At 46.2% G+C, this 22,773-nt stretch overlaps 1 protein-coding gene across 1 annotated transcript; it reads left to right on the plus strand.

Annotated features, from left to right (window-relative positions):
- The first annotated feature begins 335 nt into the window (after positions 1-335).
- Positions 336-8,565, plus strand: GPX7 (glutathione peroxidase 7). Its single transcript, XM_041739176.1, has 3 exons — positions 336-517; positions 5,633-5,894; positions 7,704-8,565. The coding sequence occupies exons 1-3, from the start codon at positions 386-388 to the stop codon at positions 7,865-7,867; spliced, it is 558 nt and encodes a 185-aa protein (XP_041595110.1). The 5' UTR covers positions 336-385; the 3' UTR covers positions 7,868-8,565.
- Positions 8,566-22,773: the final 14,208 nt, after the last annotated feature.

The raw sequence follows: 22,773 nt of genomic DNA on the forward strand, positions 1-22,773 counted from the left end.
TGCGGGGCTGCGGGGCTGCGGGGCTGCGGGGCGCGCGGGGGGCCGGCGCAGGGGGGGCACCTGAGGCCCGGCCGCGACCCGCGCCCGTGGGCAGAGGGCGGGGCGCGCCCGGGCCCCCGGACCCACGCCCCGACCCCCTCCCCGGGGCCGTCCCCGCCCCTCCTCCCGGTCCTCCCCCCACCCGGCCGCCCCCTGCCCGGTCCCCCGCCGCGCCCCCGGGCCCCCCTGCCCGCCCCGCCTCTCCCTAGAGCCGCCCAGGCCCGCCCCCGCCTCTCCCCAGAGCCGCCCCCGCCCCCCGCCCCTCCCCGGGGCCGCCCCCGCCCTCCTGCCCCCTCCCCCCCCGCGCCCACTCCGCCCTCGCAGCGCTGCCTGCTCGGAGCCAGGCATGGTGGCCCTGGTGGCGGCGTGGCTCCTCCTGTGGGCTGCGGCCTGCGCGCCCCGGGAGCAGGACTTCTACGCCTTCCAGGCGGTCAACATCCGGGGCAAGCTGGTGTCGCTGGAGAAATACCGCGGCTCGGTGAGTGCGGGCGCGGGGGGCGACCCCGGCAGGGCCTGCTGCCCCCCCCGCTGCAGGGCCTGCTGCTCCCCCCACCCCGCAGGGCCTGCTGCTCCCCCCCCCCCGCAGGGCCTGCTGCCCCCCCCCCCCCCCCCCGGCAGGGCTTGTGCTCCCCCCCCCCCGCAGGGCCTGCTGCCCCCCCCGCCCCCCCCCCGGCAGGGCTTGTGCTCCCCCCCCCCCGCAGGGCCTACTGCTCCCCACCCCCCCGGCAGGGCCTGCTGCCCCCCCCCGCCCCCCTCCCCCGGCAGGGCTTGCTGCTCCCCCCCCCGCAGGGCCTGCTGCTCCCCCCCCCCCGCACGGCCTGCTGCCCCCCAGCCCCCCCCCCCCCGGCAGCCCCGGGGCCCCCTGTCCCGCCTTCTCTCCCTTCCCCCCCCTCAGCCCCGCGGCGACGTGGCCCCGGCCCGGGCAGGGAAACCTGAAACCCCGTCGGCGCGGGTTCCCCTCCCGGCCCTGGGCTAGGGAGTCAGACTGGCCGGCCCAGCCCCTGTCCCCCGGGCTGCAGAGCGCCGCCCCCTTCGCCCCCACGCTGGGCCCGTGCTGCTCCCCAGGCCTCTGAGAGCCCCGCGGAGGCCACGTGCAGCCCGGCAGGGACCCGCTCAGGTGCGCGCACACCTTGCTCCAGCGCCCACACCAAGGCCCCAGAGGAAAGGCCTTTGCCCAGGGTTTCGCCCAGCTCCACATACCAGAGTGGAGAGGGGACTCCCCCATCCATCCGTAGACCTCTCTAGGCGAAACCCTAAGATGGCAGTGGGGCTGAGCTACCAGAGTCCCCCAAGGCTGACAGCTGTCTCCTCACCAAGGCGGGAGCTAGCTCAGAGAGGACGCACAGGGAAAATGGGCCTGGGTAAGTCTTTGAAACAAGAGTGAGTGGCAAGACCCAAGAAGAGCATTCCACGCAAAGAACTGTTCATACCAAGGCTCAGAAGCAAACCAACACGGACAAGGAAGGAGGAGGGGTGGGTGGGCTTCGAGCAGCTCTGCTGGCAGGAGTATCAAGCGTGACGCTGAGTGCGGAATATGAGACTGGAGAGAGTAGGGAGGGCCCAAGAGGGGCCTTGAACGCTATATTCAGAGGCCTAGATGTTGCACTGTGTGTAATAAAGAGCACTCACAGTCCATTTCTCAAAATGGGCTTGAGGCAAAAAAGGAGGAAAAAAAAGATGGACCTACCTAGGGCCTTGGTGTGGGAAATGTGGGGAGCTGGTAATGGACACATAGGTACAGCATCCAGATTTGGGTGGACCACAAAGAAATGGCTATCAGCACTTTCTAAACCTTAAAATGCCAAATTATGGTGGGAGTCCTGGTGTTCCTTGTCCTAATTGTTCCCTAATGTGTTGTGAATTTCAAATGAGATAACAGTGTGGAAGTGATGTGGGAAACAAAGGCAAAAGAAAACATTAAATTTCTTTGCTGCTACAACCCATTGACAAGTCCTTGAAACAGGTAGAGTGACTTTCCTCTAGGAGCTCAGCTGCCTCGATGTTGTTGACACTTTGCTAAGAACAAAAGACAATCTTAGCCTGACCCCCAGGATCCATTGAGTCTGCTTTAACATATAAAAATTCCTCTGGAAACTTTTTTTTTCTCTTGCCACCCCCCCAAGATACAGGTTGGCAATCATCGTCCAAGCAAATGAGCCACTGATATACATCTGAAGGGTGTATATCAGAAGCACCCTTGACTGGGTCTCATGACTGGGTTTTTACTAAGTAGTAATAATTGACCTTTTCCTAACAATAGTTAGCCCCCTCAGGATCCTGGAAACCTTGCTTCCAAAATGCCTTGGAGATTTGTGCTATCCCTAACCCTCTCTCAACTTGAAAGTGTATAATCAGCCACTCTCTTTCTGCCCCTGGGTCCTGTCCCTGTGCTTTAATAAAAGCACCGTTTTGCACCGACAATGTCTTAAGAATTGTTTCTTGGTTGTTGGCTCTGAACCCCAACATTTTCCTCCATCAGAAGCACTGTACCCAGCAGGGCAACTCATCCAGGACTGAGGACAAAGAACCAGTAGGAGAAGGCCTTCTCCATCCGGTCTCTCCTTCCTTCTAGTGTTGGCATGACAAAGCCCCAGGTTTAGCACTTGACCAACTCTGCTATTCATTATTTATTTATTTATTTATTTATTTATTTATTTATTTATTTATTTATTTTAAAGATCTTATTTATTTATTCATAAGAGACACAGAGAGAGAAAGGCAGAGACAGAAGCAAGCTCCATGTAGGGAGCCCAACGTGGGACTCTATACTAGGTCTCCAGGATCACGCCCCAGGCTGAAGGCGGTGCCAAACCGCTGCGCCACCAGGGCTGCCCTCATTCATTATTTATTATTGAGCACCTACTATATACTAAGTATTAGGCCAGTCTTTAGGATACAGTGGTGAAGAAAACAGACAAGTTTCCCTTTAATAAAATGTATCTGAAATGGAAAAGAGAGAGACAATAAACAGGAACAAAGAAATGAACAAGGTAATTCTTAGTACGGTGGTATTAAGTACTAAGACATAAATAGGACAAAGTCTATTTATTTTCAGAATAAGGTACTCAGAATGTGAGGAACAGATCCAGAGAAGTTATCCCAGAATTCTGAATGTTTTAATACTCCAGGTCAGGGGGATCCCTGGGTGGCTCAGCGGTTTGGCGCCTGCCTTCGGTCCAGGCATGATCCTGGAGTCCCGGGATCTAGTCCCACATCTGGCTCCCTGCATGGAGCCTGCTTCTCCCTCTGCCTCTCTCTGTGTGTGTCTATCATGAATAAATAAATAAAATCCTTAAAAAAAATTACTCTAGGTCATTGGTAACTCCTAAAAAGCCAAGGATTTTCACTCATGGGAATGAGAAGCCAATAAATCAATCAGAAAAAAATTGAAAAAAGAAAGAAAGAAGAAAGAGAAAGAAAGAAAGAACAATAGGAAAAAAGAACAAAGTCACATACCTACTAGGAGATAGAGTGAGAATTTTAACCCAGGCAGTCCAGTTCTAAAACCCAAGCCCTTAACTGCCAGGTTTAAAGGGAAATCAGAAACAGGCATTTCAGGGAAGCTGTTAATAACTACTAGCTCATTATATGTATTTTACCATAGTCTTTTTAAAAATTGAAAAAGGTAAAAAAAAAAAAAAAAAATTTAAAAATTGAAAAAGGTTTGCTGGCTGCCAGTACCTGCCTGGCACTGAGTCCAATCCCAGAGACAAAGCCATGAGCAAGATTGTATGGTTTGTGCCCTCAGGCTCAACTGGGAAGGCTGTCATTCGGACCAGTGTTGAGTATGATGCATAAGTGACTGCCTGGGAATGTGCTTGTCTAGGACGTGAGCTTACACATGTAGAGGCCTGAGTGTAGTGTATGTGCTAATGTTTTCTTTGTTTACTCCTATGTGCACACCTGAGTCTGTATCTATATTTGGATATATATATAAACTATGTGCATTTGGATGTGTCTGTCCATCCATGTTTTGGTCACTTTAAAGATAAACTTTATAGGTTTCAGGTATGGAAGGACAAGTAGAATTTCCTTCCAAAAAAGTGGCAGATGCACAAGATGTAAATTAAAAATAAGCAACCTTTCATGCTCTCATTGCTCAGGGATCCAGCAGAGAAACAAGAGAAAGACCCCTAACTAGGGAAGGGAGTTAAGGGTCCTAGTTTCTCCCCATCACAGGCAGACTATGACATGCTGACACAAATGAGAGAGGTTGTCCTAATGACCTGTGGCCCCATGGACTGGGTCCTTCCTTACCTGGTGGAAGCAGGGGAAGGGAGTTCTAACTCAGTGTTCTCACCATTCAGCCCAGTAGTTCTCACCTACTCTAGGACACATGCAACAATGTTTGGAGACATTTTGGACTGTCAAAACTAGACATCTGGTGGGTAGAGGCCAGCGATGCTGCTAAACTTTGTACAATGAATAGGACAGCCCCCATGTAACAAAGAATATCTGACCCAAAATGTCTGAAGTGCTGAGGTTGAGAAACCGTGTGTAGCCTGAGCAGTTGTGCCTGTGCGTGGCCAGGCTCCCTATGGGAGGGGACTCTCTTTATGGAGCCAGCCAGTATAATCCTGGCTCTTCTAAAGAAGTGGCCAAAGGAATGGGGCTGGGCTGCCCAGACACAGGGTAAGATTTAAGAATTCTTTTTTTTTTTAAATTTTTTATTTATTTATGATAGTCACACAGAGAGAGAGACAGAGGCAGAGGGAGAAGCAGGCTCCATGCACCGGGAGCCCGACGTGGGATTCGATCCCGGGTCTCCAGGATCGCGCCCTGGGCCAAAGGCAGGCGCTAAACCGCTGCACCACCCAGGGATCCCTAAGAATTCTTTAACAATGTATAACTAGAAGCTAAAAACAGCATTGGTGCCAAAATTCTAAATGCAGTATTATAATTGAGTTCTATCAGCCAGCTTTGTATTTATCACCTAAAGGCTATAGTTAAACACATTTATTATAAGGTGATAATACATTTAAGGTTTAGTCTAGTGACTCAAGAAAGTGATATTTGTGTGCTGGAGGGAGAGGGGCAAAATGGGGTTACCCTGGGGGCCTCTTATGAAGAAACCCCATGTCTGTCTACAACCCCTGCAGGTGATTGTGTACGTGTGCACATGTATTCATTCAGCAAACACTTTCTGAGCCTTTTCCGTGTGTCACGCCTGGGAGTGAAGCAGATGTAGCTCCTGCCCTCGTGGGTTTCCAGTGGTTCTATTGCAAGGGAGGCCACGAGGGCGATGAGCGCGGTCGACTAGGCCCAAACCTGAACGCACATCCACCTTTGCACTCCCCGACGTTACCTCAGGACGTGAGCGCACCCGTGGGTGCACCTCTATAAATGTGTGTGTTGGTGGGCTTTGTGTGATGTGTGCTAAATGTATTTTTGTTCAGACGCGCACGTGTGCACGTGGGATGTGGGGCGCCTCTGTGGGCGTGTTGGTGCCCATTTGGGTGCTGCCTTTGCGTGCGACCCGGCACTGGAGGTCAGGGGCCCCCGGGGCGACCCCGACCCGGCACTGGAGGTCAGGCCCCGGGGCACCCAGGGCCCCACCACTCAGGCTGCGTGTGTCCGGTTGCTTCTGCCACAGGTGTCGCTGGTGGTGAATGTGGCCAGCGCGTGCGGCTTCACGGACGGCCACTACCGGGGCCTGCAGCAGCTGCAGAGGGACCTGGGGCCCCGGCACTTCACGGTGCTCGCCTTCCCCTGCAACCAGTTCGGCCAGCAGGAGCCCGACGGCGACCGCGAGATCGAGAGCTTCGCCCGCCGCACCTACGGCGTTTCCTTCCCCATGTTCAGCAAGGTCGCGGTCACGGGCACCGGGGCGCACCCGGCCTTCAAGTACCTGACCCGTGAGTCCCCTGCGGTCGCAGCCCCTTAGGAGAAGCCGCTGGCCGGCTGGGTGACGGGCCCTGGCCCTGGGCGCTGGCGCTGGGCGCTGGCGATCGAGAGCAGCCCCACCCGGCCCTTGAGCCCCCCCCCACTCCTGCAGGCCTCGCTGGGACCCTGTTTTCATTCGCGGGGCTGCTTAAAGGAGACCCGGCCCTCAGGTGCCGTCAGTGTGCATCAGGCGAGCTTAGGATAGAGAAAACAAGCCACATCCCCAGAGAAGGCTGGCCAAGAGGGGACAGGACGGGCGACTCTCGCCCTGAGTTAGGGGCCAAGTCTGGAGGCCATGAGCCAAAAAATACCAGACCTTAATATTTCAGAAATAGATCCCTTCTGCAACCCCAGAAGCCTCGGAACCACAAGGTGGGGGTCATAGGCCAACCTTGTCACTATGGCCCTGTTTCTTCCCTTGGGCCTTTCTCTTCCTTTCTGGGCTCCATGCTGCTGTCCTGCTCCATGCTTCTGATGCCTTCAAATCCCTACCGCCACCCCCCATTCGCCTGGAGGAGTAGATGAAAAACAACAGTATAGCAAACAAAGGATCCCTTACCAAGGCAGATTTGAATTTTGTTCTATGAGTCAATCCTAGTATTTGTTTATTCCCCTATGTTTTTATTAGTACTTTTTCCGGGTCTCATAGTTATAGATCAAATCTAATATTGCTTTAGAAGCAACTGGGGAGGGATCCCTGGGTGGCGCAGCGGTTTGGCGCCTGCCTTTGGCCCAGGGCGCGATCCTGGAGACCCGGGATCGAATCCCACGTCGGGCTCCCGGTGCATGGAGCCTGCTTCTCCCTCTGCCTGTGTCTCTGCCTCTCTCTCTGTGTGACTATCATTAAAAAAAAAAAAAAAAAGCAACTGGGGAGCTCTTAAAAGTGGGTTAGCCTGAGACCTACTGAAGCAGGGCCTGAGAATCTTTATATACATATTTTTTAAAGATTTTATTTATTCATGAGAGACACAGAGAGAGGCAGAGACACCAACATCTCCCTGCAGAGAGCCTGATGCGGGACTTGATCCCAGGACCCCAGGATCACACCCCAAGCCGAAGGCAGATGCCCAACTGTTGAGCCACCCGAGTATCCCAAGAATCTGTCTATATTAACCACCTCCCCACACCATCTCCCCACCACCACCATGATTCAGATGCAGCCAGTCCACAGATTAACATTTGGAAACCATTAAGATTTCATTAGAGAATAGGTGTAGACTATTCAGTAGTTTGAGATCATTAAGAAAGGAGGAGCTGATATTGCTTTTATCAAACACTTAACAGAATCCTTTTTTTTTGTTTGTTTTGTTTTGTTTTTTTTACTTAACAGAATCCTAAAGCAATAGTTCTCAACGTTGGGGCCATACTGGCATCTCCTGGAGAGCTTTTAAAAAATACTGATCCCTGAATCTTACTACCAGAGATTCTGATTTAAGTAGTCTGGGTGTGGAGATCCCTGGGTGGCTCAGTGGTTTGGCGCCTGCCTTTGGCCCAGGGTGCAATCCTGGAGTTCCAGGATCGAGTCCTGCATCAGGTTCCCTGCATGGAGCCTGCTTCTCCCTTCTCCTGTATTTCTGCGTCTCTCTCTCTCTCTCTGTCTATCGTAAATAAATAAATCTTTAAAAAGTAGTCTGGGTGTGGACTGGGCATCAGGATTTTAAAAACTTAATTCTTACCAACAGAACCACTGCTTCAAGGGAAGGATGGACACTGGTAGTGGAATTCCAGGAGAGGGGACACAGGGGAAGCACACTTTGCTCTCTTTCTTCCTTTTTCTCTAGAGACTTCTGGGAAGGAGCCCACCTGGAACTTCTGGAAATACCTAGTGGCCCCAGATGGAAAGGTAGTAGGGGCTTGGGACCCAACTGTGTCGGTGGAAGATATCAGGCCCCAGATCACAGCACTTGTGAGGAAGCTCATCTTGAAGAAGCGAGAAGACTTATAACCACTTTCTCTCCTCTCCCACTGTCCCATTCCCTACTCTCCCTCCGTCTTCCACCTTGAATAGGTGACCAAAGCAAACTCAGTGGTGCTCAATGGTGCTTGGAGGGAGGGCCTATGGACTCCACTTTTATCCCACCTTCCCTATTACTCCTAAGGGGGAAATTTTCTAGTATTTTGGATTACTTGAGTCTTAGAACAACTTATCGGAACTCTTGGCTGATGAGAGCTCTTGACCAATGAATCACCAGCCAATAAGAACCTCTAGCCCGTGAAAACATGTGGCAAATAGAAGTATATCAAGCAATAATCTCCTGCCTATTAAGAACTCTGTAAAATGGGACCATTTCCTACCTCACAGGGCTGTTGTGAGGATGAGGATGAAAGATCTATTAAAGTGCCTAGGGCAGTGCCAGCTTATTAGGAGTCATTCAATAATTTTTTTGCATATAAACCAAAAAATAACTTGTAATCAATAAAAACTTGTGCCCAACATGAATTTCCAGCCATTGAGAATCCAGGCCAAAGATTTATTTGTTGTTGTAATTGTTTTTCTCTGTATTATTTTTTTAAATTACAAAAGTAATGCATATAGATTGTAAAATAACACAGAATGATGTAAAATAAAAATGAAGATATCCCCCTCCTCATTTTCTATATCTCACTCCCTGGAGGTAAATAAATACTGTTAGCAATTTGGTACAAAGACTTCCTTTTTTTTTTTTTTTTATTGAGCCAATCATTATTGCCCAATAAGAACTCACTGACCGAAAGTACTCAAAAATAATAAATAGGCAGAGGTTATAAATAGATAATTCAATGAATATTGTAGAAGGATAATAAGGCTATGAGAAGATATTCAGCCTCATTAAAGTTGGAAAGACTTTTTAAATGATAATACCCATAGCTGGTAAGGGTGTGGGGAGATGGGCATTCATAATACCTGTTGGTGGGACAATGAACTGGCACAAGTGGGTGATTTGGCAGTATCTTTTATTTCTTATTTATTTATTTATTATTATTTTTTCTTATTTATTTATTTTTTAAAGATTTTATTTATTCATGAGAGACACAGAGAGAGGCAGAGACAAAGGAAGAGGGAGGAGAAGCAGGATCCTTGCAAGGAGCCTGATGCAGGACTGGATCCGATCTGGGAATCCGGGATCAGGCCCTGAGCCCAAGGCAGACACTCAACTGCTGAGCCACCCAGATATCCCAAAATAAAATACTATTTAAAAAATCCAGAATAAGGAAGTATAATATTTTTACCAAAATTTTTTAGTGTTAAGTGAGGGAGAGAGAGAATATGGACCAAACTTTTTTTTTTTTTTAAGATTTTATTTACTTATTTGAGAGAGAGAGCATGAAAAGGGAGAAGCAGAGGGACTGGCTCAGTGGGAAGCGAAAGGCAGAGCTGACCTGGGGCTCAACCCTAGGACCCTGAGATCAAGACCTGAGCCAAAGTTAGACACTTAACCAATTGAGCCACTCAGGTGCCCGTAGACCACCTTAATATGGTGGTTGTCAATGAGGGAGTCAGGGGAAAGGGGATAACAGGAGATCTTCACTGTCTTTGTTGAGTATTTCTGTAATGTTTGAATTTTGTATGTAAAATATTTATATAGAATATATATTCTATAAAAAAGTATTTTTTTATAGAAATATAAAAAGAGGCAGCTAAAAACTGAGGTGATAGACAAAGTCACTGACTGATAATTCCTTAGCCAATAAGAATTTCATGTCCACTCCTCCCAAGGTCACTCTTCTAGAAGGGAGACTCAGATTTAAGTCCTGGCTGTGCCCCTGACTCCTAGACCAAGCAAATTGTTTCCTCTCTGCTGTCTTCCATTTTCCCACTGGACAATGAAAGGGTTAAACTGTGCTTATCCTTCTTGCAGTGTCCCTTAATGGTCCCTCTCCAAAGCTACCCAGAGTAAATGAGGGCTCTCTGTGAGTGACCACGAGCCCCACTATGGTGGCCTCCAGGGTGCCCTTACACACCCTGCTCCAAGTTCCAGCTCCGCATATGCTGTGTGCACACACACAATGAAACGCAGCAATGACAGAAATGTTCCTGATGGACACCTCGGAACCACGTTCTCAGTGGACCTCTCTCTGACCTGTCTTGCTTGACCTCTCAGCCACATCTGACATTGCCGACTGCATTCCTTTCCCTGACTCATCCTCTTCCCTTTCTTGGTTTTCCCCCTTTCTCTTTGAGTGCTCCTTCCTCCTCAGTATCTGCTGATATCTCTTCCTCCTGCTTACTCCTTCCTTTTGATCTTCCTTGGGGTAACAGGCTGGTCCTTCTCACTCCCTGTACCCTTCTACAGCCATCTCATTTGTTTGACCACCATCAATGCCCTATTTTCAAAAAACATTTTATTTATTTATTTATTTAGAGCTAGCAGGGGTTGGGGCAGAGGAATAGTGAGAGGAAACTTTTTTAAAAAATTTATTTATTCATGAGAGACACACAGAGAGAGGCAGAGACACAGGCAGAGGGAGAAGCAGGCTCCATATTGGGAGCCTAATATGGGACCCCATCCCGGGTCTCCAGGATCAGGCCCTGAGCTGAAGGCAGGCGCTAAACCGCTGAGCCACCCAGGCGTCCCAGGAGAGAGAATCTCAAGCAGACTCTAAGCTGAGCATGGAGCCTGTCATGGGGCTCAATCCCATAACCCTAAGATCATGACCTGAACTGAAATCAAGAGTCAGGCAGTTAACAACTGAGCCACCCAGGCACCCCGCCATCTATGCCCTACTGACACCCAAATCTCTACCTTGTATCTACACTGGACTCATAGTCACCTGCCTACGAGGCATGTCTACTGAGATTTCAGTTCAACATGTCCAGAACGAAACTCATCATCTCTCCCTGACATACTGTCTCTCTTCCACTGAGCCTTTACAAACCCCACAACCTTTCCTTTCACACACCACTCACTCACTACATTATTATTATTTAAGCAACTGCTCTCCTCTCCTTAGCACAGTGCCTGGCCCTTAGCATATATAATTTAATTATAAAGTAAGCATTTCGAGCACCAGCTCCATACTGTCCCTGACTAGAATCTATCTAGAAACCAAAGATGAGCAAACAGTTTCCCCCAGAAATTTAAAGTCCAGCTGAGGATTCTGCAGGCCCAATTAGGCTGTCATTCCTACGCTCTATCAGCTTTTTTTTTTTTAATTTTTTTTATTTATTTATGATAGTCACAGAGAGAGAGAGAGGCAGAGACACAGGCAGAGGGAGAAGCAGGCTCCACGCACCGGGAGCCCGACGTGGGATTCGATCCCGGGTCTCCAGGATCGCGCCCCGGGCCAAAGGCAGGCGCCAAACCGCGGCGCCACCCAGGGATCCCCTCTATCAGCTTTTTGATGCTCCCATGTCCCCTCTACTGTGCAAGGGTTTCCTAGGGGGAAAAAATCTCTTTAAATCCTTATCAACTGTCACCTTCATCACTGGCTAATCAGTATCTGCTAACAATTTAGTTTTAAATTAATCTATTGGTAATCAGCTAACAGTTGAGTAGTTAATATTTGAGTTTCAACTAACACTTTAGTTATCTTCTAACACTTTGTTTATAAGCAATATACTTTATCAGGTTTTATCTTAGCATTTAGTACTTTATTTGCCAAGCTTAATTTTTAATCAATATGTTGTCTGCTTAAGTCTTATTACTATTCCCTTAGCTATCTGCTATTAGTTCAGAGTAGATTAGCAAACCAGAGACCACGAGTTAGGAGTTTGGAAAAGGGTCACTTCTCGCTGTGGGTATGAAAAAGGCCTTTTTGTGTTTGGCTGACTTCTCCTTTTCCAACATCAACTGGTCCCAGGTCCTTCAAGAAAGGAAGACCTCTCTGAGCTGGGCTAGAGTGTGCTAAGAAGAGAGTATACTGATGAGGGTACTTTCTGGAAAGTTATGGTTGAAAGGGACATTCATTAACAAATATGTCTTCAGCACTGTTTATGTGTCGAGTTCTGCACTACGTCCTAGGGATACATCAGTGAACAGAACAGGCATGTTCCTAGCTGTCATGGCACTTAGAGAATAGTGGGAAAGACAAACATTAGTGGGAAAGACAAACATTAAACAAATAATTACACCAATTATTACATAATTATGACAAGCGCAGGGAAGAAGTACAGAGAGACTGGCACTGGAGCTATTCGGGAGTTCAGAAATCTCCCTGATGAATGCCATTTAAGCCAAGAGCTGAAATTTTATTTTATTTATTTATTTTTAAGATTTTATTTATTTGAGAGAGTGTGTGCGCGTGCACCAGGTGGTGAGGGGCAAAGGAGGAGGGAGAAGCAGACTCCCCACTGAGCAGGGAGCCAGCTGTGGGGCTCCATCCCAGGACCCTGGGATCATGACCTGAGCCCAGCAGACGCTTAACCGACTAGAACCACCCAGGCACCCAAGAATTGAAACTTTAATGAGAGTTAGGGGAAAGGAGACACCTCGGTGGCTCAGTGGGTAAAGCCACAACTTTACCATATGTAAAAGTTGGACCTTTAGCTAGGCTAATGGCTCTGCCATCCCTAGGATAGTGACATCATTTGCACAACCCAAGAGAGCTGACCACCTCAACTTTGTATCTTTTTTTTTTTTTTAATTTATTTATTTATGATAGTCACAGAGAGAGAGAGAGAGAGGCAGAGACATAGGCAGAGGGAGAAGCAGGCTCCATGCACCAGGAGCCCGATGTGGGATTCGATCCCGGGTCTCCAGGATCACGCCCTGGGCCAAAGGCAGGCGCCAAACCGCTGAGCCACCCAGGGATCCCCCTGTATCTTTTTTTTAAAAGAAGATTTAAAAAATTTATTTAAGAATGGGTGAAGAGGGGGAGATGCAGAGAGAGAGAGGGGGAGAGAGAGAATCTCAAGCTGAGCACAGAGCCCAACATGGGGCTCAATCCCACCACCCTGAGATCATTTACCTGAGCTGAAACCAAGAGTCAGGTGCTCAACCAAGTGAGCCACCCAGGTGCCCCTCCATCCTCTACTTTTATGTTAGGGCACTACAGGACGTCCTCCAGGTCAGAAGAACTTAACCAAATAGCCACTCAGACAAGGATCACTGAGAAATAAAGTTTTTACTTGTATGGCCATGTGCCCAGATGAAAATTGAGAGTTTCATTAACATAGAAGAAGGGGAGAACAAATAGTCCTAATAGGTGGGGGGGGGCAGGAACGCAAAGCCCCACATCTTAATATCTTTCAAATCTCTCCCCTCTCCTTCTTCCTGCTATCATTATCCTAACTCAAGATTTCTCATCCTTCTAGCTCATCATCTTGGTTCCAACTCCCTCCTTCAATCCATCCTTCACATCACAAGCTAAATGATGGTCCAAAAAGCAAACCTGACCATATCAACATTTTGCTTCAATGTGTCCTCCATTCCTATTCTTGGAGTAAAGGCTCAGTTTCTTAGTCTACCATTCAAAGTCCTTGTGCTTTATGTTCCTCAATTTCTTGCCATATTCTCTTTATTCCTTCCTCCGATTGCACGGGTAGAAAATTTTCTCACTTTCCTTGATATTGCTATATTGATATTGTCTTATCCCTCTTGTATTTTATATATATATATATATTTTATTCATTCATTCATTCATTCATTCATTCATTCATTCATTCATTCATGAGAGACACAGAGACACAGGCAGAGGGAGAAGTAGGCTCCATGCAGGGAGCCCAACGTGGGACTCCATCCCGGGTTTCCAGGATCACTCCCTGGGCTGAAGGTGGCGCTAAAACCTCTGAGCCACCTGGGCTGCCCTCCCTCTTGTATTCTTTGGGTGTAAGAAATGCTTGGCTCAGAGATGCCTAGGTGGCTTAGGGGTTGAACGTCTGCCTTTGGCCCAGGGTGTGATCCTGGGATCCGGGATCAATTCCCACATCAGGCTCCTTGCAGGGAGTCTGCTTCCCTTTTAGCCTATGTTTTTGCTTTTCTCTCTTGCTGTGTCTCTCATGAATAAATAAAATCTTTAAAAAAAAAAAACAAAAAGAAATGCTTGGCTCAGAGTAGGTGTTCAAAAGGCATTGGTCATTTGACTGACCTCATGGTCATCATCTATTGTTTTTCTGAATGTCCCAAGGACTGTCTGGACCCCTGCATCTGGTAGGCTCCCACCACAGAGGAGATGACCCATCTCAGCAATATGGGAAAGCCCAGTCAGAAACCCCTTCTCTAATCCCTTAGAATATAAGTGCTCCATTCTGACTGCATGGCCAATTGAGCCCTGCTCATCATTCTCCAGAGGGAGTATCAGGGCCACAGTTGTCTTTGATATTAGTGATATCATCATGGGACATACCTCTATTAAAAAATTATTTGTTGAAAAAAAAAATATTTGTTGAAAAAAAATTATTTGTTGTTTACCTGAAATTCAATTTTAACTAGCCACCCTGGCAACCCTTCCCTGGATTGAATACCATACAGTAGTGAGTTGAGCTAATAGCCTGGAGGCTCCTTTCAACTCCAGGAAACAAAGATTCTAACTCTTCTGATTTACGTTGTTCCTCCCAATGAAAGCAGAAACTCTTTGGATTAAAGTAGAAAACCTAAGAACAATAGTTAACAGGTTAATAGACATGACAAATGACAGTACCCACTTACCAGCTGTGTAAACTTGGAACTGTCACTTAACCCCACTAAACTATCATTGCTTCAACTAGCCAATAAAAGAAAAATCAAGATTTTACCTAATAAGCACTGGGGACTGTGCTAGACATCTTTGTCTATATGTTCCTTCACCTGGAATATTCAGATAAACTAATGTATGAGAAGGTATTCTGTAAGTGGAAATGGGCTGTAACATATATGAAACAGTATTATCATCAATGCAGTACTTGTCTGCAGTTGACTTCCTTTACTGACTCTTGTGGGGAAAGAAGCTTCCCTAGCTTGGTCATATTGCAGAGGAAAGACATTGTTTAGGACTCTAGAGTATAGACAAATGGTTTTTAATTAAGGGTGATTTTGCTCGCCAGGGAACATTTGGCAATATCTGGAGACATATTTTGTTGTTGCAACTGGGGGATGGGTACTACTGGCATCAAGTGGGTATAAGCCACAGATGCTGCTAAACATCCTGTAATGCACAGGACTATCCAACACAACAAAGAATTATCTCAAAATGTAAATAGGTTGAGAAATCCTAGTTTAGAGAATTGCAAAGCAGGATTCACATCCCAGCTCTGCTGCTTAGCAGCTGAGTGACTCATAAACAAAGTACTCTATCTCTCTGGGCTTCAGTGTCTTCCTCTGGGACATGGAGGATATTAATAGCACTTACCTCATAAGCCTATTGTGATGATTAAATTCTAATAGACCCACAAACCACTGCAGTGCCCGACACATAGTAAATATCCAGTAAATGATAGTTCCTATGGCTATTTAGGTATTATTGTCTCCATTTAAAAGACAGGGAATTGAGGCTCAGAGACGGGAACAGACTTGCCCAAGATCAAGAGAAAAAGCAGTTCCTGTCATAGGGTTGACAAACGTCACTAAGAATCCCCTGTAAATAAATGCTGCAGTCTTCTTGTGTGTGACATAAGACATGAGACATAATCCTTGCTCACAGCAAAGTGGAAGGAGTGCTCACATACCTCTACATCATTCCTATAGGGTTGGATATTTTGACTTCCATTTTACAGATGAGGCTAAGTAAAAAGTCCAAATTCTTCCAGGAAGTCATTTGCCAAGTAGAAACAGTCTGATCTCATACCAGAATCCTTACCTTTCCCTATTCTTTGCTTCCTGGACTCTGATAACACTCCAGCTAGGACAGGGGTTTAGGGTTAGAGACATAATCCCGGAACAAGGGAAGACATTCACCCCAGACTGCAGAAATCTTGGAGTAAACTCCAGAAGTGGCTGACTGTGGGTTGAAAGAGAACTGTGAACATGAAAAATTCTTACTAACATGTAAAGTGCTGGACTAATGTTGAGACCAGAGAGGGAGATAGGCAAAGGCAGTGTTTCCTTGAGCTTTGGGGACCGACAGACCCAGGACAAAACCGATTGGGTCCTCAGGTGAGTAGTTTAACCTCTCTGAGCTTCAATATATATAATACCTACATATTTATATTTAAAATACATATTTCAGAATGATCTGTTCAGTTATTAATTGCTTCCTTGAGGTATAGTTGACCCTTATGGCCATGCAGGTTTTGAAGATGTGCAGCAGAGACAAGTGGAAATCGAAATCTGGCCTGAACTCTAATTACCCAGCCTTACCTTTGGCATAGACATACATCAGACCACAGGAAAGGTTCCTTTTTTTCCTGTTATGCACAAAGGAATAAAGGCAGCACAAAGCAGCAGCCCTGCCTTCAAGAAGACCCTAAGCTGAGTGCGGTGAAACTGGGACTAAAGCAGGTGCAACTTCCATCAAAGAGGAGCCTGTAGTCTGAAGCTGTAATTGCTAAGTGAGATAATAGTACATGGAAGATGTTCAGTGAATGGTACATGTAGTCAGAACAACAAATAATGTAAAAAAGAACGATGCCCTGCGAATTGCTCACAGAAGGGCTTCCTGTAGAAGGGGCTTTTTTTTTTTTTTTTTTCAAGCTGAACATTGAAGGGTGGAAAGGATTTAGGTAAGTACAAGGGTGGAGCTACATGAACAAAAACCTGGGAGAGGAGGCTCCCTTCTCAGGTCTGATTAAATCAGAAGCTTCCTCTAGGAAAGGAGAGTCAGATATAATTGGAGGGATAGGGAGAGTTCAGATTTTAGAAATAAAACTGGAATCACTGGGGCTATTTCAACAGCCCAGGTCAAGCCTTCAGAAAATCTCTGCTGATAAGTGTGTGAGGAAAATAATCAAGTGCAGATAAAAGAAGTGCACAATCTGCCTCAAAACTCAAAGGAATTTTTTTGACATTATACTAGAGATCCTAGATAATGTAATAAAACAAGAAAAAAACTTAAATGGCATAAACTGGAAAGGAAAAGTAAAACATGTTGTCTGTGAATAAATTATGTTTTTATATTAACATAAAAAATCTTAAAAGTAGTCTATAAAAAAGCTACTAGAACTACTAAGTGAATTTAGTAAGTACTCAGAATACAAGGTGAATACAAAAAAATAAATTGTATTTCTTTTACTAGCAACAAGCAATTGGACAATCACATTAAAAATGTCATTCACAGGATGCCTGGGTGGCTCAGCAGTTGAGAGAGAGCCTGCCTTTGGAGACTCTAGAATCATGAGTTCTGCGATTAAGTCCCCAAGGGGAGCCTGCTTCTCCTTCTGCCTATGTCTCTGTCTCTCTCTCTGTGTGTCTCTCATGAATAAGTAAATAAAACCTTTTTAAAAAATGTCATTCACAATAGCATCGAAAATAGAAAAAAGGGATAAATTTTACAAAATATGTACAAGACCTTACATAAGAGTATAAAGCATTGATGAAATTACAGAAGAGCTAAATAAATGAAGAGATATACCATGTTTATGGATTGGGAAACTAAATATTAAGATGCTAATTCACTCCAAGTCGATCTATTCATTAAACATAATCCTAAGCAAAATCCCAGCAGGATTTTTTAAGGGGCAGAAATTGACAAGCTGATTCTTTTTTTTTTTTTTTTTTTTAAGATTTTTTTTATTTATTTGAGAGAGAAAGCAGGAGTGAGGGGTGGGATAGAGGGGCAAGCAGACTCCCTGCCAAATAGAGAACCCAATGCAGGGCTCCATCCCAGGATCCCAAGACCATGACCCTAGCCAAAGGCAGATGCCCAAACTGACTGAGCCACTTAAGCCCCCCTGATAAACTGATTTTCAAATTTATATGGGCACACCTGGCTGGCTCAATTGGAAGAGCATTCAGCTCTTGATCTTCAAGTACTGAGTTTGAGCCCCATGTTGAATGTAGAGATTACTTGAATAAATAAAACTTAAAAAAAACTTATATGGAAATGCAAGGACCTAGAATTACTAAAACAATTTTGAAAAATAAGGACGAAGAGGATTTATACTACCTGATTTCAAACTTACTTATAAAGCCACAGTAATAAAGACAGAATCGTATTGGCTTAAGGATAGATTCCGATTAATGAAATGGAGAATCCAGAAGTAAATCCACCCATTTTTGATTAATTGAGTTTTGACAAAGGTGCCAAGTTAATTCAATGCAAGAAAAAATAATCTTTTCAAAGGATGATTTTGGAACAACTGGATCCATATGTATTTTTAAAGTTTTACTTATTTAAGTAACCTCTACACCCAATATGGGGCTTGAACTGACAACCCTGAGATCAAGAGTCACCCACTCTTGTCACTGAGCCAGCCAGGTGCCATTGGATATCCATATGTAAAAGTGCACTTCAACCATTGCTTTACACTAGACACAAAAACTAACTCAGAAAGGTAAATGTAGGGACACTTGGGTGGCTCAGTGGTTTAGCATCTGCCTTCGGTCCAGGGTGTGATCCTGGGGTCCTGGGATAAAGTCCCACATCGGGTTCCCTGCATGGAGCCTGCTTCTCCCTCTGCCTGTGTCTCTGCTTCTCTCTGTGTGTGTGTCTCATGAACAAATAAAGTCTTAAGAAAAAAGGTAAACATAAAACTTCTAGAAGAAAACATAGGAGAAAGTCTTTGCCATCTTGAGGTAGGTGAAGATTTTTTTAGATAGAACACAATAAGCACAGTCTTAACAGAAAAAAATTATAAACTTCTGTTTAAAAGAAAGATTTAGGGCAGCCTGGGTGGCTCAGCGGTTTAGCACCGCCTTCAGCCTAGGGTGTGATCCTGGAGACCCAGGATCGAGTCCCACGTCAGGCTCCTTGCATGGAGCCTGCTTCTTCCTCTGCCTGTGTCTCTGCCTCTCTCTGTGAGTCTCTCATGAATAAATAAATAAAACATTTTAAAAATATAATAAAAGAAAGATTTATTTATTTATTTAAGAGAGAGAGAGAGAGCACAAGCGGAAGGGGTACAGGAAGAAGGACAGAGAGAATCTGAAGCAGACTCCATGCTGAGTGCAGAGCCCTACAGGGTTCTATCTCACCACCCTGAGATCTTGACCTGAGCCAAAACCGAGAGTCAGATGCTTAACCAACATAGTCATCCAGGTGCCCCTGGAGCCCTGCCTCTTATACATTTTTGGTGGGGATGTAAAATGGTACAGCCCCTGGAAAACAGTTTGGTGAATTCTTATAAAGTTAAACATACATCTATCTACTCTATCACCCAGAAATTCCACTCCTAAGTATTCACCCAAAAGAAATGAAAATATATGTGTGCACATGTGTGTGCATACATGCAAAATGTGTATAGCAACTTTATTCATAATAGTCCCAACCTGGAAATAACCCAAATGCCTACTAACAGTTGAATGGATAAACAAATTGTAGTATTTCCATATAATGAGTGTATTTCCATGTATTCAGCAATAAAAAGGAAGAACTATTTGTATACACAATAATCTGTGAGTATCTCAAAGGTGCTGGGGTGAGGAAAGGAAGGCAGACACAAAGAAGACGTACTATCCAAGTCCACTAACAGAGTTCATGAAGGGCAAAACTCACTTCTAGGGACACAGAGAGCAGAGAGTGGCCCAAAGGCGGAGCTGAGGTGGGGAGGACAGCTAACTGCAGAGGGGCACAAGGGTGAGGACGGGTGATGGAGATGTGCTGTACTAGACTACAGTGGTAAGCACACCAATGCATACATTTGTCAAACTCACCAGCTTTAAAACCTAAAAATAGGTATGTTCTCTCCTTTATATGATATACCTCAATAAAATTCACTATATTTTCTTTTTTTAACATTCTACATTTTTAAAATATTTTATTTATTTATTCATTCCTGAGAGACACAGAGAATGAGGCAGAGACACAGGCAGAGGGAGAAGCAGGCTCCATGCAGGGAGCCAGATGCGGGACTCCATCCAGGGACTCCAGGATCACCACCTGAGCCAAAGGCAGACACTCAACCACTGAGCCACCCAGGGGTCCCTAAAATTCATTTTAGAAGAAGAAAAAACCTCAAGAAAAGCATCATTGTATAGCAATAAAAAAAAAAAACCATGAAAGGAATCTATTAAGAAAATGGATAAATCATCATACATTTACTAAGTGGAAAACTACACAGCAGCAAAAATAGATGAACCAGATTGAGCATACACATCGGTACAGACAAAGCTCACAAACACAAGATTAAGTGAAAAAAATAGGTTCCAGAATACATGCCGTATAATGATTTCCTTTTAAATTTTTATCTCATGTTGGAGCGTCTGGGTGGCTCCGCGTTTGAGGGGCTGCCGTGTACTGAGTGGAGGGTACGTGGGTGTCCCTATATTATCCTTTACATCGCTTTATGTGTCTTAACAAACACCCTAAACCTAAAGGGTGGTCACCTAGATTCGGGAGAGAGTTTGACTGGTATCAGATCAAAGCCTGGGTCCCCATTTGTCCCTGGGTGGGATGTTCCATCGGGTAAAGTCCCTTCTCCCAGGACGAGACGCAGGGGCCTTAGTATGGACAGGAAGGGAAAGGGTCCGTCCTGGGCATCAGGGGAGAGACCCCGAGGGGACCCGCACTGAGAGGGACGGCCGCGGACCGCACCCCGACCTCAGGGCTGGGGGGGTGGATGGGCGCGGACCCAGGCGGAGCAGCCCGGACAGGTGGCAACGGGAAGTGAGCGCCCAGCAGGAGGCCGCGGGGACCAGCCACCAGCACCACTGTGCACCCCAGCGGGGCCTCGTCCTCCGGACCGTCTCCGAGGGGGCTGGGCTGCCGAGGTCTAGGGGCCCTGCTGTGACAGCCGCTCGGAAGGGGCTTCCTGCCGTGGCTCCCTGGCCAGGCTGGGCACTCCTCATCTTGGGTAACTGTAACTGCTGCCCTGCGCAGTGCCGAAGGAGGAAGCAACCCACCTGCTCCCCCCCCCCCCCCCACAGGTGACCGGGGCTTGCTCCTCCTACCCGGTTGGGCAAGCTACCCTACCTCCTTGGCCCAGTTTTCCTATTGCTATAGTGGTGTGGGCGTGTGTCTGTGTATCTAGAAGACACCATACCGAAGTATTTCGTGTGGTGAGATTATGGGTGATTTTTGTTTTTTCTTTTAACTTATTGTAATTTCGAATTTGTTTTATGATGATACATATGTTGTTATTTTAAAAAAATATTAAATGGGGAGGGGCACGTGGCTGGCTCAGCCGGTTGAGCTTTGGACTCTTGATTTCTGCTCAGGTCATGATCTCAGGGTCCTGGGTTCAGCCCTTCCTCAGGCTCTGAGCTCAGTGGAGAGCCTGCTTGAGGATTCTCTCCCTTTCCTTCTGCTCCTCCCCCTCCCCATGCTCATGCTCTCTCCCTCTCAAATAAATAAATAAATAAATAGATAAATAAATAAATCTTAAAAAACAAACAAAAAAACACCAGGGAGAGTAATACTGCACAGGGTTGTTGTAAGTTTTAAAGGAGTGGATGAAAAGCACAGAACACAATCTCAAGATTACAGTGTATTCTCCATAAATGTGAGCGTTCCTTGTTCACCCCTCCCTCCTCTACTTTCTTTCCCCTGTGGTATTGGACATTCTGGTCCCCAGACCTCAGCTGGGGACAAAGGAGTTGGTGGGACAGGACTCTGATCAGTTACTGGCTGTGTGGCTTTCAGTAAATCACTTAACCTCCCTGAGTCTCAGTTACTTTGCAAGGTGGAAAGAATAACACCTATCTCATAAGAAGTTTTCTGGACTATGTGACATACGAGATGGGAAACTTCCAATCGCTTAGTAGGTCTACAGTAAGTGCCTGCGGGAAGAACCAGCAATAGAGTAGGAGTTAGGCCAGAAGACCTAGAGAATTTTAGCACAGGCTCCACAGAGCCCAAAGGCTCCATGGTAAGAGTTTGGCAGGGGTGGTCCATGAACTTAGAGTGGGAAAAAAATTACATCCTGTTTTCACTAACCTCTAATTGGAATTTAGCATTTCTTTCTGTCATGGAGGGAAGCAAAAAAATCACAGTACTATTTAGCAGTATCTGTGATCTGTCACCAATAGAAATGATAGTTTTGTATTGCATTATAATTGCAATATACTTGGAATTGAAATACTTTTTACACTCATTCATCACCTCAAAATTCCAATAACTAGAAAAAGACATCCACAAAATAAATATATTTTAAAAAGTACTTTGAGGGGCACCTGGGTGGCTCAGTCGGTTAAACATCTGACTTCAGCTCAGGTCATGATCTCAGGGTCCTGGGATCAAGCCCACATCGGACTGTGTGCTCAGCAAGGAGTCTTCTCTCTCCCTCTCCACCCAGCTTGTGTTCTCTATCTCTCAAATAAACAAATAAAATCTTTACAAAATATTTTGATAATGATTCTATATAGCTGGTATTCTTGTTATCCTAAGTAATTTATTTTTCATAGTTAAAAATACTCTTCTGAATAGGGGCCCATCAGTCTTCATCAGACCGCCAAAGGAGCCCTTGGCTAAACGAGACCTGGGTGCCAGTCCTGCATGGGCCATTGACTGCTGTGTGACACTGGGTTTGTTATTTCTCAGAGGCACAATCACCCATGCTTGGCTCACCTCAGGGTTGTTGGGAGGAACAAATTAATTCTTGGCTGGGAAAGGGCTCTGGAAACTGTTGGCAGCTTCACAATTTTCCCAAAAGCCAGAGCAGAATGCCTGCTACGTCCCAGCTAAGCTCTGTCTCCAGGAGACCTCTCTCCTTTCCACAGGATTTCCACTCCACCCCCTTTACTTTCCATCTGATAAATAAAGAGGCCAAAGTACACCAGTTTGCAGAGATACACAGCTCAGTAGGAAGGTTTTCTGGGGGACAGTAACAATTCCCCCCAGTTTTCATATTTGACTGTATAGTGATCCTTGAGGACACTACCCTCTCAAAATTCATCTTCTCTCCTTCAGACAGTGGTCGCTCTG

This window comes from Vulpes lagopus, chromosome 23 (assembly GCF_018345385.1).
Source record: "Vulpes lagopus strain Blue_001 chromosome 23, ASM1834538v1, whole genome shotgun sequence".
NCBI lineage: Eukaryota > Metazoa > Chordata > Mammalia > Carnivora > Canidae > Vulpes > Vulpes lagopus.

Excerpts from the sequence above, each read along its gene's own strand:
- GPX7 (XM_041739176.1), top strand. The coding sequence starts at position 386 with ATGGTGGCCCTGGTGGCGGCGTGGCTCCTCCTGTGGGCTGCGGCCTGC. Across the intron at positions 518-5,632 it reads TGGAGAAATACCGCGGCTCG|GTGTCGCTGGTGGTGAATGT; the intron begins GTGAGTGCGGGC and ends CTTCTGCCACAG. Across the intron at positions 5,895-7,703 it reads GGCCTTCAAGTACCTGACCC|AGACTTCTGGGAAGGAGCCC; the intron begins GTGAGTCCCCTG and ends CTTTTTCTCTAG.